The 17,482-nt window shown below is 38.9% G+C and overlaps 1 protein-coding gene across 1 annotated transcript; it reads right to left on the bottom strand.

Moving 5' to 3' along the window:
- Nucleotides 1-14,852: 14,852 nt before the first annotated feature.
- On the bottom strand, nt 14,853-15,788 carry LOC102926593 (olfactory receptor 1N1-like). Its single transcript, XM_006996829.1, has one exon. The coding sequence runs from the start codon at nt 15,786-15,788 to the stop codon at nt 14,853-14,855; it is 936 nt and encodes a 311-aa protein (XP_006996891.1).
- Between the last annotated feature and the right edge of the window lie 1,694 nt (nt 15,789-17,482).

Raw genomic sequence — 17,482 nt, 5'->3', positions numbered from 1 at the left:
GTGTGAACAAAAACTTGATTGGAATATGCTAGTGCCAGCAAGGTATAGGGTTTTGAGAGCAGCGAGCATAGAGACGTACCAAAGGGCTTCCAGTTGGCCAGATTCAGTCACCAAGTGTATGTGCGGAACAAAGCTGGGCAGGATGCAGGAGCCAGGACAACCTGAGTGCGGTTTAGTTCAGTTATATTTTAGTATTCAATAAGGGAAATGTATTTCTATGCTCAACTACAATAATGTAGTTGCCTCTCTACATCAGAATGGTAAATCTTTTGCCTTCAGTTCTTTAGAAAACACCTCTCTGCAAGGCAAAGGCTCTGAAATTCACTGCTCTCAGAAGATTCCATGATGGACCTTTCCATAGTCATTACTTTGTCTAGTTCTAGAAGCTTCTGTAACACAGGACATTAAAACTGAGAGCTTTCTAACTAGCCCCATTCTACTAAGCTAGCAACATGTAGTAGGAGTGGAATTCAAACCACTGTGTGTATGGAATAAAATCCTGAGTTATGAATACTTTGAAAATCTCCCCAATTACTCTTTTTACCCAAAAATTTACCTTAATCTTTATAAAAATATTAGTGTGCCTGGGTGGTGGTGATGCACACCTTTAATCCCAGCACTCAGGAGGCAGAGCCAGGCGAATCTCTGTGAGTTTGAGTCCAGCCTGGTCTACAGAGTGAGATCCAGGACAGGCACCAAAACTACATAGAGAAACCCTGTCTCAAAAAACCAAAAAATAATATTAATGTAAACTAGAAACAAAACAACACACATAGCATATGCAGTAATATACATACACTTATGGATGATGTTATATTTCCCCACTATATGTGTGCTTGTATTTATAACTGGTAACCATACTTTAAATAACATCATTGAGTAGTATATTCATTTAACGAGCTCTAGATTTAAATAATCAGAAGCTAACAAAACTTATAATACTGTCCATGGGTAGGAAGAAAGGCCTACACTTTTTACTCAGCATTTTCAGTTAAGTATAAAATTGTTCTAAACACAGTCTACAATTCTTGACAGGATATTCACACTCCAATGTAAGCTTCTCAATATATGCTCATTTGTATTATTTTACCTGTTAAACAGCACTTGGTAATTAAATAATTTCTGTGGAACAATCTTTGCACACTGTAAATATGTATTACTCTCATTGGTTAAGAAAGAACTGACTGGCCTATAGCTGGGCAGGAAGAGATTGGATAGGAGAGCCAGACTAGGAGGATGCTGGGAAGAAGGGCAGAGTCTAACGAGTCACAAGCAGATGTAGAGAGAAGCAAGATGAAAGTCCCCTGTTGAAAGAAGATACTGCCATGAGGCAGAGGGTAGATAAGAAATATGGGTTAATTTAAAATGTAAGAGTTAGCTAGTAACCAGCCTGAGCTATCTGTCAAGCATTTATATTCATATTAAGTCTCTGTGCATTTATTTTGGAGCCGGTAGTCTTGACAAAAACTCTGCCTACAAATAATCTTAAGTTTTTGCAAGTGTAGTGACCCACAGTTGTATCTCATTGTGCTTTTACTTTAAATTTCCATGCTCATTAATAAAGGAAAACTCTCTGAACTGCAATTCACTCATTATGAAAGATGGCTGGCTATCCACCACATGTACTGATGTCAGATTGCCATACGAGGCACCTTTTCTTTTTTCTTTTCTTTTCTTTTTTTATTTATTTATTTTTTCATTTTTACATGCCAACCTCTATTCCCCTTCCCTTCCATTCTCCTGTCCCCCTTCCCCCCCAAATCACCCCCATCTCCTCCTCATAGGGGGCAAGGCAGGAGGCACCTTTCCTAATAGAAGTTTCTAAGTGCCATGACCTAGTATGAAGAAGATGTTATTTCCTAACAATGAATTTTGTTTATTTTATATTTTAAGAGTCAGGGTCATGCTGTATAACCCTGGAAAACATACTTCTTACTATGTGGTCAAGGGTGGCCTAGAATTTGGGACAAACCTCCTGCCTGAGCCTCCTAAAGTGTTGGGATTGCAGGATTATGCAGCCATGTCTGACTATTATCAGAACATTAAGAAAATGATGTCTTCTATGGGTAGGATCAAATTATATGCTTCTCTGGAGAAAATTATACCAGACTCCTGAATTACCATGGAGATAAAGTCATGGGTAGACCATGACTGGGCCCAAGTGTCCCCATTATAGCCCTTCTTGCTACCTATTTATATGACACAAATGGTCATGGCCTTTTATGATACTATTTTCCTTTTTCTCACTTCTGTCACAACAGACTATAGCTGTAAGCTGTAAGGTCCTGCCCAGCCCCCTGTGATCCAAACAAATTCCCCTCGCCCATGGTCCTGCAGGCACTCAGACCCAAGAAACACACAGAGGCTTATATTCTTTACAAACTATATGGCCTATGGCAGACTTCTCACTAGCTAGCTCTTATAACTTAACCTATAACTATTAATCTGTATACCACCACATGTTCTGTGGCTTTACATGTGTCCCATTACATGTTGCTCCTTTGGCAGCTGGCTCACATCTCTCCACTCTGCCTTTCTCTCTCCTTGGATTTCCCACCTGCCTCTCAGCTGCCTTGCCATAGGCCAAAACAGCTTTATTTATTAGCAAATAGGAGCAACACACATTCACAGCATACAGAAAGACGTCCCCCAGCAATAGACAATTATTTTTTGCAGTTAAAATGAAAACTTGACTATAGTATCAGACTAGACAGTAAAAAGTGAGTTATATTCTTTGTTTGTTTGTTTGTTTGTTTGGTTTAGAGAAAGGGTCTCACTATGTAGCCATGGTTGGCCAGGAACTCACAGAGATCCACTTGTCACTGCCTCCCGAGTGCTGGGATTAAACATGTGCACCACCATGCCCAGAATATATTCTTAATGCTACACATTCATTGTTTCCCTTACACATATAAATAAAAGGTTTGCTTTCATCTTTCATTACTGCACTGTAGATAATTTTGATAAAATCTGAAAATTTTAGTTCATTTTATATATTGCAAATTGTGTCATTATTTAAAGACCATTATTTTGAACACCATAGTTCTTCTACTATCTTAATGCCTAAGATTTACATATGTAATGTAAGCTTAACTTTATAAGCTTAAAATTATTAATGCATCATTATGATAAAATTCTAATAGGATTTTTCTATAAAATCACCTTGAAAGTGTCAATCATCCTGTAATTCTGTTTTCTAGATGATGGTGAAGGGATGTGAGATCAGGACAAATGCAGAGAGATAGTAGAGTAGAAATTTTCAGCAGGAGCATCTCTTTACATAGACCATGCTGGCCTGGAACTCACTATGCAGACCAGGCTGGCCTTAGATGTATAGAGATCTTATTCCTGAGTGATGGGATTAAAGGCATGCACCACCATACTCTACTCAAGGGTGCACAAATATACAGAACTTACTGTAGATGACTCATTAGATATACCCCTCTGTAGTCTGGTTTAAAAGAGTTGCTATTTAAAATGTAACCTACAAACTGTTCCCTGAGACAGAGCCTGCCAGTACCCAATTGGACTAAGAGGTAAGTATTTATCCTCATACATGAACACACAAGCCCCTAGGCTTTGGGCCCAGGGGCACAACCCTGTGCTCCCACACCACCACCCATTGCAGTCCCAGTCTCAAGCCAATAGGCAGGCCTACTGCAGACAGGTGAGACTACCACCATCCCCCATCAGACCCTGTAGCCCACAAGACCCACCTCCCCCAAATCCCACCCACCCTCTGAGACTGCAAGTGTTCACTGAGACAGAGCCTGCCAGTGCCAGATTGGACTAAGAGCTCTCCCTGAGTCAACGAGTCCATCAGAACCAATTAGACCAAGAGCTCCCATTGAACCAAGAGTTTTTATCAGACAAAGAGAGGCTCCCTCAGACACAGACACCACTTGCACCAAGTGGAGAAATAGATGGATAGATGCCAGTGCAAAAATACAGTCAACAACATAAAAACCAATATGGCTCCATCAGAACCAACATCAGCAAGACCTGAACATCCCATCACAGAAGAAACAGAAGGAATTGACCTTAAAATGACCTTAAGAAGATGATAGAAATCTTTAAAGAGGAAATGAAAAATTCCCTTAAAGAATTTGAGGAAAAGTCAAACAAAAAAAATGGGAAGAAATCAGTAAATCCCTTTAAGAAAGCCAAGAGAAAGCAATTAAACAAGTGAGGGAAACAGTTCAAGATTTGAAAACTGAAATCTAGACACTAAAGAAGACACCAACTCAGGGAATGCTGGAAGTGGAAATTCTGAGTAAATGAACAGGAACTACAACAGATGCAAGTATAACCAGCAGAATGCAAGAGATGGAAGAGCAGATCTCTGGCACTGAAAATATGATAGAGGAAATAGAATCATTTCTAAACTAAATCATTTCATAACACTAAAGCCAACAAAGTCATGACCCAAAATGTCCAGGAAATTTGGGACACCATGAAAAGACCAAACCTAAGAATAATAGGGATAGAAGAAGGAGAATACCAACTCAAAGGCACAGAAAATGTATTCAACAAAATCATGGAAGAAAACTTTCCCAACCTAAAGAAGGAAATGCCTATAAAGATACAAGAAGATTACAGAACACCTGTAGCATGAATCTTGAAAAGTCTTATTAATAAAAACAAACCCGGAGCCAGGTATTAGGGTGAATGCTTGAAGATCAGAGAGACAGAACAGGCCACATCTAACCTCATCTGGTCAACTTCTCAGGTGTTCCTGCTTCCACAAACTGGAAGCCTCTGAGTTCTAATCCAGAACTGATCTCAGCTGAACTGCTCAAAAGCCTAAAAGCTTACCCAGGCCTAGTTCTTCGTCCTCACACCTTAAACACCTTTCTGCTTCCTGCCATTACTTCCTGGGATTAAAGGCTCTTGTTATCATGCCTGGCTGTTTCTAGTGTGGCTTTGAACTCACAGAGATCCAGACAGATCTCTGCCTCTGGAATGCTAGGATTAAAGGCGTGTGTGTCACCATTTTCTGGCTTCTATATGTAGTGGCTGTTCTGTTCTCTGACCCTAGATGAGTTTATTAGGATGCACAATCTTTTGGGAAACACAATATCACCAAAAACACCAAATAGACTAGATCCAAAAAAAAGTCCACTCGTCACATAATAATTAAACCACTAAACATACAGAATAAAGAAAAAGTATTGAGAGGCAAAGGAAAAAGGCCGAGTAACATATAAAGGCAGAACTATAAGAATAACACCTGACTTCTCAATGGAGACTCTAAAAGCCAGAAGGTCCTGGACAGACATTATGCAGACACTGAAAGACCATAGATGCCAACCCAGACTATTATACCCAGCAAAAATCTCAATCAACATAGATGGAGTAAACAAAATATTATATGATAAAACTAGATTTAAACAATATCTCAACACAAATCCATCCCTACAGAAAGCACTCGAAAGAAAAAATTCCAACCTGAAGAATTTGATACACCCATGAAAACACAGGCAATAGATAGATAGTTCCACACTAACACATACCAAAGAAGGGAAAAATACAACACTACCACCAAAAAAAACAGGAATTAACAATCACTGGTCATTAATATCCATTAATATCAATGGTCTCAATTCACCTATAAAAAGACACAGACTAACAGAATGGATATGAAAACAAGATCCATCCTTCTGCTGCATACAAGAAGCACACCTCAACTTCAAAGACAGACACTATCTCAGAATAAAAGGCTGGGAAAAGACTTTCCAATCAAATGGATTTAAGAAAAAAGCTGGTATAGCTATACTAATATCTAATAAAATGGACTTCAAGTTAAAAATCAATTGAAAGATTGGGAAGGACATTATATATTTATCTCAGGGAAAATCCAACAAGATGAAGTCTCAATTCTGAATATTTATGCCCAAATACAAGGGCACCTATATTTGTAAAGGAAACATTACTAAAGCTTAAATTGCACATAAAACCCCATACTTTAGTAGTGGGAGACTTTTAACAACTCACTTTCACCAATGGACAGGTCTGCTATACAGAAACTTAACAGAGAAATAAGGGAAATAACAGACATTATGACTCAAATGGACTTAATAGACATCTACAGAATATTCCACCCTAGCACAAAAGAATATACCTTCTTCTCAGCACCCCATGGAACCTTCTCCAAAATTGACCACATGCTTGGTCACAAAGCAAACCTCAACAGATACAAAAATTGAAATAACCTCCTGTATCTTATCAGACCACCAAGGCTTAAATTTAGATTTCAACAACAACAAAAATTACAGAAAGCCTACAATCTCATGGGAACTGAATAATACCCAATTGAATCACCAATGGGTCAAGGAAGAAAGAAAGAAAGAAATTAAAGATTCCCTAGAAATCAATGAAAATGAATGTAAAACAAACCCAAACTTATGGGACACCATGAAAGCAGTGCTAAGAGGAAAATTCATAGCATTAAATGCACACATAGAGAACTTGGAAAAATCTCATACCAATGACTTAACAGCACACCAGAAAGCTCTAGAACAAGAAGAAGCAAACTCACCCAGCAGAAAGAGATGCCAGGAAATAATCAAATTGAGAGCTGAAATCAATAAAATAGAAAGAAAGAAACAATACAAAGAATCAATGAAACACAGAGTTGGTTCTTTGAGAAAATTAACAAATTAGACAAGCCATTATCCAAATTAACCAAAGAGCAGAGAGAGAGAGAGCACGCATCCAAATTAACAAAATCAGAAATGAAAATGGAGACATAACAACAGACAACAAGGAAATCCAGAGAATCCTCAAGTCATATTTCAAAAACCTGTACTCCACAAAATTGGAAAATCTGAAAGAAACGGACGGTTTTCTGGATATGTGCCACATACCAAAGTTAAATCAAGACCAGATAAACTATTTAAATAGACCATTAACCCCTAAGAAAATAGAAATGGTCATTAAAAGTCTCCCAACCCCCCCAAAAAAGCTTAGGACCAGGTTTCAGCACAGAATTCTACCAAATTTTCAAAGAAGAGATAATAGCAGGAATATCATAAGAACTCAGCTGGTTATGGCAAAGTCACTACCTGGAGGAATCAGGGAATTCCTCCAGAGGAAGCCAAATCCCAAGGAGTTTTTGGTGTTACTTGGCTTGTTATATATCAGTTGTATTCTGTTATGAAAATCATGTGTGCCTTCATAGCTTTCCCAATTGACTTTTCCCTAAGAAGGGCTAACAGTATGGACTGATCACTCTCTGGACATACACATTCCAGGTATTTGGAGAACTGCCTTAGGAAATGCTTTCTCTGGAATCAGATTCTCCCTTGGCCACTTTCAAGGACTAGCAGTAATAACAGTCCACATGTAACTCTCCTGATTTAAGATAAATTCCATAAGGAGACACCACCTAGGTCAGGTGGATGTTAAGTAATAGCTTTACACAATTCAGCTCGGACCCTCCTTTCTTACAGCCTTACTAACTTTATAGACCGCTAACTCCTTACCTAACCACTTCTAGGAATATTTAGATAACCTTCTGCGCTGACAGCTATGCTCAGCCAGAACCCCAGTTCAAGCCTCCCTGTAATTATCATCATTGGCAGCATCCAGCCAGGTCCATCCCCAGATGGAGGAAAGTACCTTATCAGAGATACCTCCATACTTTCTAAGAATAGACTTAAGCATCCAGCCTACCTGTTTGAGAAGGCCTGGTGGATGTGCCAATTAAGCCTTTCCCAAACCTTACCTCCAGTTCCAGATCTCCCTTTAACTATCACCAGAGGCATCTAGCTGTACACAGGTTGCCTAGCGACTGAGCACACTTTCCCCCACCCTGCAGAAAAACAGCAGATAGCTTGAACAGATAGGAGCCACAGAAAAAAAACAAGACAGTTTTATTTTCTCCCATTGACCTAGCAACTTATAGATTCTTAACACTTTCTAAGATTATAGTTGAGCACATAAGAGCCCTCTTCTTAGATATTACCTGAATTTAGCCTTTAGTTAATCCATTTCCCCATTGGTCACTTCCCTTTGGGGTTGCAAATGGTAATTAATGTTTATTGCCTCCCTATGTGATTCTTATCACCCCTCCATTTGACCCTGGAAGCCTGGTTTTGCACTGCTAAGGGAATACTGCTTGTAAGTGTATATATACCAGGACTCCCAGGGCACAAGAGGACAGAGAAGAGAAAAGAGAATGGAAGAACCAGATGGGTAAGAACTTGAGAGGAATGAACTGAGATGGGGAAGAACTAGATTGAAGGGCTAGAAGAGAGTACTAGAGGAACGAGATGGAAGATAAGGAAGAGCCAGATGGGGAAGAACAAGATGAGGAAGAACCAGATGAGAGAGAAGGAGACGGGAGAGGAGCTGATAGGGGAAAGAACTAGATAGATGAGAACCTAGAATGGACATAACTAGATGAAGGAATTAATATAGAACCTAGAGGGGACAGTAGACAAATATAGAGAAATCAGGCAAGGAAGGAGCTAGGCATGAGAGCAGAATAGAAGCTGTGTAGAGAGAGAACTATCATAGAATAATAATAAAGTGTATGAACTAAGGAGTTTCATGTACATAGATTCATTTCTTCTCATCAAAGATTAATTATCAGCTGGTTGTAGATTCTTCCCGGACCCTGGGAGGGGACTATCAAGGGACCCCCATAGTCCCCAATACTGGGTGCTGGGAGGAGGGTATATAAGGTCTTCCCTGTTATTGAATAAATGAGTTCATTATTTGCCTTGACCTGACTCCTGATGTCTGTGTCATTGATGCTGTGCCTTCTCACCCTCACCCTGGAGGAAGCCATTAGGGTCCAACAATAACACTGGAATGGATTTTTGTATATTGATTACAAATTTTGTATATTGATACAAATTTGAGATTAATTTTGTTAGAACATACGGTACATATATTTTTAATCTTGTTCAAGATATTGTACTTATACAACTCATTTAACAATGTAATTCAAATTTCTAGTCCTTGAAAGTTATTATTACCAACTATTTAGGTTAATAAGGAAATGCAGCTTCGTAATTAGTCACCTATTTCAATGAAACTTGTTGTCATATTAGGTATGTTATCAAGGTCAAACAGATATTTTTTAGATAGACACGTCATCTTCAGACACTTCAGAGATCTACAGAATATGGTATTTAAGATGTTTTAACAATATAGGTTCTTTTTTATGACAATGAGACATGGCAGCACCAATCTACTTCAGAGAAGATGATGGGCATCAAAGAAACTCCACATGGAGTTTACTTTCTTTGTGACAAAAATTAGCCACTGGGCAAGAAAGTGTCCTTGCCTCAACTACTGACACTATACTGTCCAAATGAGACAAACAAAAGAAAGGACTGCTGAACTTTGCCAAGACAAGGTAGGGTAGCCCTTCAGAAAATCCTGGTTCATAGATTAGTCTGTCAGATATTGTAGGCCTGCATGCTGAAGGTGGATGGTCCAACACTGTAGAGGAACCTTGGGTGACTGTCCAGGTAGCCAGCTGTTTCTGTCATGTCTCATATTTTTTTGGAAGTCACTTGCTTGCACTTCCTGCTTATTCAGGTAATATTATTTCCTTCTTGGGTCTCTGATAGAATTGAAGACTATAGTTATAGTTTTCCTTGTTACCAGATTCAGAAAAGAAATTCACTAAAGAGGTGTAAAGTGTATAGGGTTGAGAGACATTAAAAGATAGTTTTGGTAATGCAAGTTAGAAAAGAAAATAAATTAGATACAACGTTTTGGACTTACCAAAATAGGATAAATGATGGAGTATTTTCTCTGATTTTGTCAAATGTTAATGGACTAGAAACTGTTGTTGTATTTATTGCCTGTATATATTGTAGCATAAATCTTAAAAGGTCTTATTAATAAAATCAAACCTGATGCCAGTTATTGGGGTGAATGCTGGAAAATCAGAGAGGTAGAACAAGCCACAGCTACCTCACCTCGCCAATTCCTCAGCTGATCCTGTTTCCTCAAACTGGATGCCTCTCAGCTGAACTGCTGCTCAAAATCCTAAAAGATTAACTGACCCTAGTTCCTGGTTTTCATGCCTTATATACCTTTTTGCTTCCTGCCATCACTTCCTGGGATTAAAGGCGTGTGTCACCATGCCTGGCTATTTCCAGTGTGACACTGAACTCAGAGATCCAGATGGAATGTTAGGATTAAAGGTGCGTGTGTGTCACCATTTTCTGGCCTCTATATCTAGTGGCTGTTCTATTCTCTGACCCCAGATATGTTTATTAGGGTACACAATATTTTGGGGAACACAATATCACCACAATATATTGTATATAGTTATTGTGCTTATTGTATATAGTTTCTCTTATATTAGTTATAATCTCTTTTATTTTAGACAAAAAGGGAAAATGTGAAACTTTGTTTATGATCTAACAAATGAAGCTTGCCTGAAGATTAGAGTGTGGAACCACCCACTAGTTAACTATAGAGGCCAGATAGTGGTGGCACACACTTTTAATCCCAGCACTCAGGAGGCAGAGGCAGATGGATCTCTGTGTGTTCAAGATTACCCTGGGTACACAAGATTGATCCAGTCTAAAAGAGAAACAGAGCCAGGTGGTGGTGGTGGCTCACACCTTTAAATCCCAGCACTAGGGATGTGGAGACAAGAATATAAGGTGGGTAAAGACAGGATCTGGGGCCCTTTCAGTCTGAGGATTCAGTAGATTCAGAAGTAGCTGGCTGGTCTGCTTCTCTGTTATTTCAGCTTTCACTTTGATATCTGGCTCTGGGTTTTTATTAAGACCAATTAGGATTTGTATTACAGCTCATATTCAAGATTACTATATGCTATAAATTGCAGCATTTTACTATGTATAGTTTTCTATTCTTATAGAAATGTAATGGCCTAATTACAGAAATAAAAAGACAATATTTTCCTACCATAATACTTCAACATGTAAGTACCATATCAGTGTGTTTTTATATTGCATTTTTTGTATTGTACCAAGAAGCATAGCTATCTCATTAGAATGCAAATTTTCTTTTGTCTTTAATAAATGATGAATTCTATGTGTATAACAATGAATTGTTTTAAAATAAATTTCTTTTGTGTCTTATAAAACCAAATAGATTTTTTATATTGCTTGAATATTTCATACATGTATAATGGGTTTTAATAAAAATCTACCCCTATTCCATCTCCTCTAATCTCTTACCAATCTCTCCACCACATTTCTCTCCTAACATCATATGTTCTTTTCCACCAAACCTACTGAGTCCATTGTTGGTTGCCTCTATGCACATGGATATGAGACTATCTACTGGAGCATGAACAGCCTCTCAGGTCCCATCTCCTGGAGGAAAACTGACTCTTTTTAGCAGCTATCAATTGCCAATAGCTCCTTAGTTAGGGATGGAATGTCATGATCACCTCCCTCCTCCTCACTGGGATTTGGTCTGGACTGAGCTTGTGCAAATTTCGTGCATTTGATCACAACCACTGTGAGTTTGTATGTGCATCTTCCCTGGCTCTTACAATCTTTCAACTTCCTCTTCCACAGTGATCTCCAGAGAGTGGGAGTGATATATATGTCCCATTTGTGGCTAAGTATTCTGCAGCTTCTTATTTTTTTGTACCTTGGCCAGCTGTCAGTCTCTGTGTTCATTACTATCTGCTTCAAAAAAAGGGCTACTCTGATGAAGGCTTAGAGACTCATTAAGTCATTAGTCAATCTAATACTGTGCCCATTTAACAAAGCAATAATAAGTAGGTTTTCCCCTAGGTCCTTGCACCTGAAAATAGTGTCAGGTATGGATTTCACCTTGTGGAATGGATCTTAAATCCAATCAGAAAGTGATTAGTTACTCCCATGACATTTTTGCCACTATGGCACCAAAGGATATGTCTTGCCAGGTCACTCATTATTGTAGCTCACAGGGTTCATAGCTATGTAAGAAAAGTGATTACTTTTTTCCTCCAGTGGTATGCACAGAACCTTCCAGCACTATGAAAGCTAGCCAGTAGGGATGAAGTTCCAAGTAAACACCAGCTTGATTTTTTTTTTCATGATTTCAAGTATATGGTATCTTTAGCAATAAGATCCTATTGCCACCTTCTTGAGGGTAAACAAGAGCATTGATAATAGCCTGTAATGTTTAGGGGTCCACGGACCCTCACTGAATAACTCCCAAAGATGTAACCCATTTCTGTCACTGGGCTTTTTATTTGTAACCTTTGGTGTTGAGAAGGGCATTATTACCTGGTTGTAGTATAACTCCATTTAAATTATTTTAAATGTGTATATGTATGTACTTTCAGAAGCTTCCACAATAGTAAGTTTCCATATGACCTTTTTGAAAGGTTTTTAATATTAGTTATCCCTCAGTGTATCCCTTTCTCTACCCTGATGCCCTACTCCAGCCTGATTTAAGCCTTCCTCTTCCATTATTCTCCTTTAACCTTTTATAATACTGTATTGAATTAGTAGATTGCTCTTGTTAGGATGGCTATTTCTACAATATCAAGGGAGAAATTTAGAACTTCAAACCCAGTGGTAGTTACTTTGACCGAGCAGAATCTAGAGTGTTAGAACAATAAATAGTGATGGCCATCAGTGTCCCTTGGTGGTTCCCTCTGTGCTCTTAACTGACAGTGTCCCTTGATGGTCCTCTGCATGCTCTGAACTGACAGACCTCCTTACTGCCACAGTAGTACTTGGAAGAACACATTCAACACACTCTTAGCTCTCTTAATTGGTTTTGAGTTTGTGGGAAATAAGTTGAATTTAAGACATATATTACACTATGGGGTGGGCTGGGAATCAGCATGGAGAAAGAGAATACTGTTCTGCAATGTCACCCTTCTTTAGGGCCCTGAGGCACTTATGCAAAGTCTTGGGAATCCATCCCAGAAACACTGATTCAGAATTTGTGCTTGTAGATCTCAGGACTGGATTCAGTATAAAGAAAGCTCTCTAAGAATGCCTATGCACACTAAGGTTTGAGTTTTCTTTCTCAATTTTCATTTAGGAAGCCAGTATGTAAATGCAGGTTGGTCAGTGTTGAGTAAACTAATGACACCTTCAGAGAATTTTCATTTACACAATTTGGTAATATTTCAAAAAGGGCCATCCTGAAATCTTCTTTTCTAAAGGAATAAATGGGAAATTAGGCCAAAATCAACTGCACGTGATGGCAAATTCCTTGAGGGGTACCTTGATCTCCCACAGGACACCTGAATTTTCAGAGTTGCTGTAACATTTTAAACCCCGGCCAGAGAGTAAAACCGTTAAATAAATCCCCTTATTTAAGTGGCAAGTGTTTTGCATTCTGTGATTGCAGTGGACTCTTAGAGATGAAAGAAAACTCACCTAAGTCTGCAAGACAGAAGACTGCCAAATTGCATTGCTTGATTTTTATATTCCGAATTACATTAAAGCCCAGGAGAATGGTGATTCTTCAAAAGTGTATTAAATATGGGAATCCAGGCTGTGTGTAACTGTACTGTTTTTGCACTCCCCATGTAGAAGAAACAAGTAACTAAATCAATTTAACGTTTGCTGATCCAAAGCTCTTTATTTAGAACGACTAGTTTGAAAATAGAGACGGCAGTAAGGAGGGACATAGGTAAACAGTGGGCAGTAGCCACACTAAATGTAATAGTCAAAATTATTTGGCCCAGATTTTTAAGTTAGTATTTCTAAAATCCCTGGAGACAGAAATACCAGCTTATATGTCTTTGAATATTTTTTTTCTGTTTCTCAAATGATTTTTAAACTGCTGGAATACATTTTAGATACAGAGACAGAGCTATAAACAAATATAGGGAGGGCCTCTCATGATTCTCACCCAGTGGTCCCAGGAAGCTGTAGTTTTGACCAGCAGTGGAGAAGTTCCAACATCATCCTCCATGAGCTCTTGGCAGATGATGGGAAGCAGGACAACCACCACAGAAACCTAAGATTAAGTTTCCTTTATTGGGCGATCCTCCGTCCATTCTGTCTCTCCAGGGACACCACTGTACTCTTTGCTTCTTCACGCCTAACCCGTACTTACTCCGATAAACATGGCGGTACTTCTTACTTTTGATTCATCTACTAACTGATAGCCTAGAACAGTGGTTCTAAACCTGTGGGTTGCAACCCCTTTGGGGGTTACATATCAGATCTTTACATTATGATTCATAACAGTAGCAAAATTACAGTTTATGAAGTAGCAAAAGAAATAATTTCATGGTTGGGGGTCACCACACAAAAGGAACTGTTATAAAGGGTCACAACATTAGGAAGGTTGACAATTACTAACCTGGACTGAAATGGCAGGAAAGCAGGGATTTTACCTATTTAGTGCTATGTGAGAGCTAGATCTTGACCCCAGGGACACAGTAAATACTCTGCGAACACCTGCTGAATAAATGAACTTCAGAGAAGGTGTTACTTTTGAGTTGAGGGAGTCATGGGAGGGACAGCAGCAGCAGCCATCATTTTTGAATACCTATTGTTTACTATTTGTGACTGTATTACCAATAAATACACTTTTATGCTGTGTTTTACTTAACCCTCCACCTCATTAAATAGAAAATCTTGAATTAGCAGGAGTGGTGCATGCTTGTAATCTCAAAACTCAGAAGGCTGTGGCAGGAGGGTTATGAGTTTCAGGCTATTGTGAGCTACAGTATAGAAAAGACTCCATCTCAAATAAACAAAATGAACAAACAAAAAACAAACAAAAAAACTCAGAAAGAATCTCTATATTATCCATAGTCTTAATTTTATGTATGAGAAGATTAAAGTTCACTGAAGTTGAATAAATTGGACAACAACCTCAGCTAGCAAACTGAAGCCACTTATCTGACTCAAGCCCTGTCTCTTCATTAAACATTGCTCTTGCTATATCTAAGAAGAAAAAGTTCTCCTATGACAGAGGAGCCTCTTCAGGGCCCCCTTCATGTCCTTGTTCCTTAGGCTGTAGATGAAGGGGTTCAACATGGGAGTCACCACTGTATACACTGCAGCAGCTGCAATGTCCTTCTCTGTGGACTCTACAGAGGGAGGGAACAGATAGACACTGAAGAGCGTCCCATAGAAAATACAGACCACACAGAGGTGGGAACTACAGGTAGAAAAAGCCTTTGTACCCCCACCAGAAGTCTTAACCCTAAGGACAGCAAATACAATGTGGACATAGGAGATGACAATACTTACAAAGGGGACCATGAGTACTGTGCCTCCAAAGCCAGAAAGCACTAACTCATTGACATGAGTGTCAGAGCATGATAGCTTCAGAACAGAAGTAATGTCACAGAAAAAGTGGGCTATTTCCCCAGCAACACAGAAGGACAGTCGAGCCACGAGGAGAGTGTGAGTCAAGGCAACTATGTTGGTGAGGACCCAGCACAGGGCAAGCATCAGCACACAGAATCGGGCACTCATGATTGTGGAATAATGGAGAGGGCGGCAGATAGCCACATAACGGTCATAGGCCATCACAGCCAGGAAGAAGCTATCCAGATCACCAAACATCATGAATAAGTACATTTGTGTTAGACAACCATTATAGGAGATGGTGTGGTGCTGAGTCTGAACATTAAATAGCATCTTCGTCACTGTAGAGGATACTAAACCCATGTCAGCAAATGACAGGTTGGCCAAAAAGAAGTACATAGGAGTGTGGAGACGTGGGTCAGAGCCAATGGCCAGGATGATGAGCACGTTCCCAGTCAAGGTGACAAGATACATACATAGGAAAAGCCCATAGAGTAGCTGTTGTTGCTCTGGAAACCCTGTTATTCCTCGCAGGAAAAACTCTGAGATGCTGGAGTGGTTTTCCATGAGCCTAAAGCATCTGGGAGTCAGAAAAGATAGTCAGAATGTAGGATTGAGTCTTAAGCTGTAGGCACTGGCTTCTGAGCCTTCCAATACTCAAGTCTGTATTAAGTTCAGTCTCTTTACTTACAGCATGACCTTTCATGTTCATGTCATTTTGATGACTCTCATATTCCCTCTTCTCCATATTAGACATTTATACACAGCAAGATCTTTAAGGCTCTATCTAGGATTATCAAACGTTAGCCTAGGTTTACAACTCCTATCATTTCCAATAGTGCAAAATGGTGTATTCATGAATATGCTGAGGTGGGGTAATTATATGTTTTTTGGGGGAAATGATCTAACACACATACACAGAGAAAGAAAGAGAGAGAGACAGGGACAAAGAAAGAGAAAACTTCCTTTTATACTAAAGGGTATGTGTCTGAATAACTTCTGTCTACTTATTTTCATCACTTGTTCTGACATAGATATCAAATTCTGAATATGAGGTTTGCCCTTGGCATGACCTTCTTCCTTTAGGTAACAATTTCTAGCCAGTTGTTAAGTGTCAGGCACTGTTAAGTACTTACACAGACTCTCTTCATCATTAAGTGAACTGAGGCATAGAGGCTAGCACTGTTACCTATGGAGGGTAGGGGTGTAGGTGTTTGAGTGGTTTTCACAGGCACCCACCATTCATAAATACAGATATACCTGGAGTTTGGTCATTAATCAATACAAAGAGAGTATCTCTCTATCACTTAACTCATCTTTACCCTCCCAGGATTCCTAGTTTAACAACTTTGTGTCTCTGTCCCCCACTACTTTGTCTCCTTGACTTCAGTAGAGCAAAAGTGATGTTGAAGAACTGAGTAGAGAGATCAGCTGGCACAGAGACTTTGCAGCCTTTGGCAGTAGACGAGCTTATCAAAACCACATCAAAAGCTTGTTAAAAATATAAAATTTTATCCTCCATTGAGAACTATTAAACTAATATTTTCTATGATACAGTCTGCAAAACTTTTCTTGAAACCTAAATCTTCCTCGAGTGTTCTGATGCTTAAGCATGTCAAGATTTGTTTTGTTTTTATGTTTGACACGTGTGTTTGAGTCACAGCTAAGTTCAAGTGTGAGGTGATTGAAAAGTTTTCAATATGCATTAGAATACATCAAATAACAAAGTACATAGTTTATTGTATTAGGCTCTCAATTGGTGCTCTACTGAGTCAGAGTTGGTCCCACTTTTCATTAGTAGGAGTCCAGACCTAGAAAACAATTTACCTGCAAATCAGTAGAGATATCTAAATATGATTCATTTTTGAAGTCAATATTTCCTATGTTAGCAGGAGGGATAGCTGAAAGTGCTTACATATTTCTCTCCTCCTATATCATACACTAACTGAATTGGATAACATCTCAGAATTATACAGCCTTCCAGAGAAATCAGAAAGAGCTGAAAGCTGTTTCTTTTCCTACTCAATCTCATGATGAGGAACACCATGTCACATATAGGCTAGAATCTGGTATTTAACACATAATCAAATTCTAAAATGAGAAAGACTCTCTTAAAACCCAATGAAATGAAACTTCATCAAGATGATGGATATATAAGAGAGCATTATATACCTTTGTATTCTATATAATATATACCCATATATATTATATAATATGCCTTTCTTCATCAGGGAAATTCATTCATTTCCATTGAGTCTCTT

This window comes from Peromyscus maniculatus, chromosome 4 (genome assembly GCF_049852395.1).
Source record: "Peromyscus maniculatus bairdii isolate BWxNUB_F1_BW_parent chromosome 4, HU_Pman_BW_mat_3.1, whole genome shotgun sequence".
In the NCBI taxonomy this organism is placed as follows: Eukaryota; Metazoa; Chordata; class Mammalia; order Rodentia; family Cricetidae; genus Peromyscus; species Peromyscus maniculatus.
Note: the sequence above shows the minus strand (reverse complement) of the source record. Positions and strands in the feature narration are given on the sequence as shown.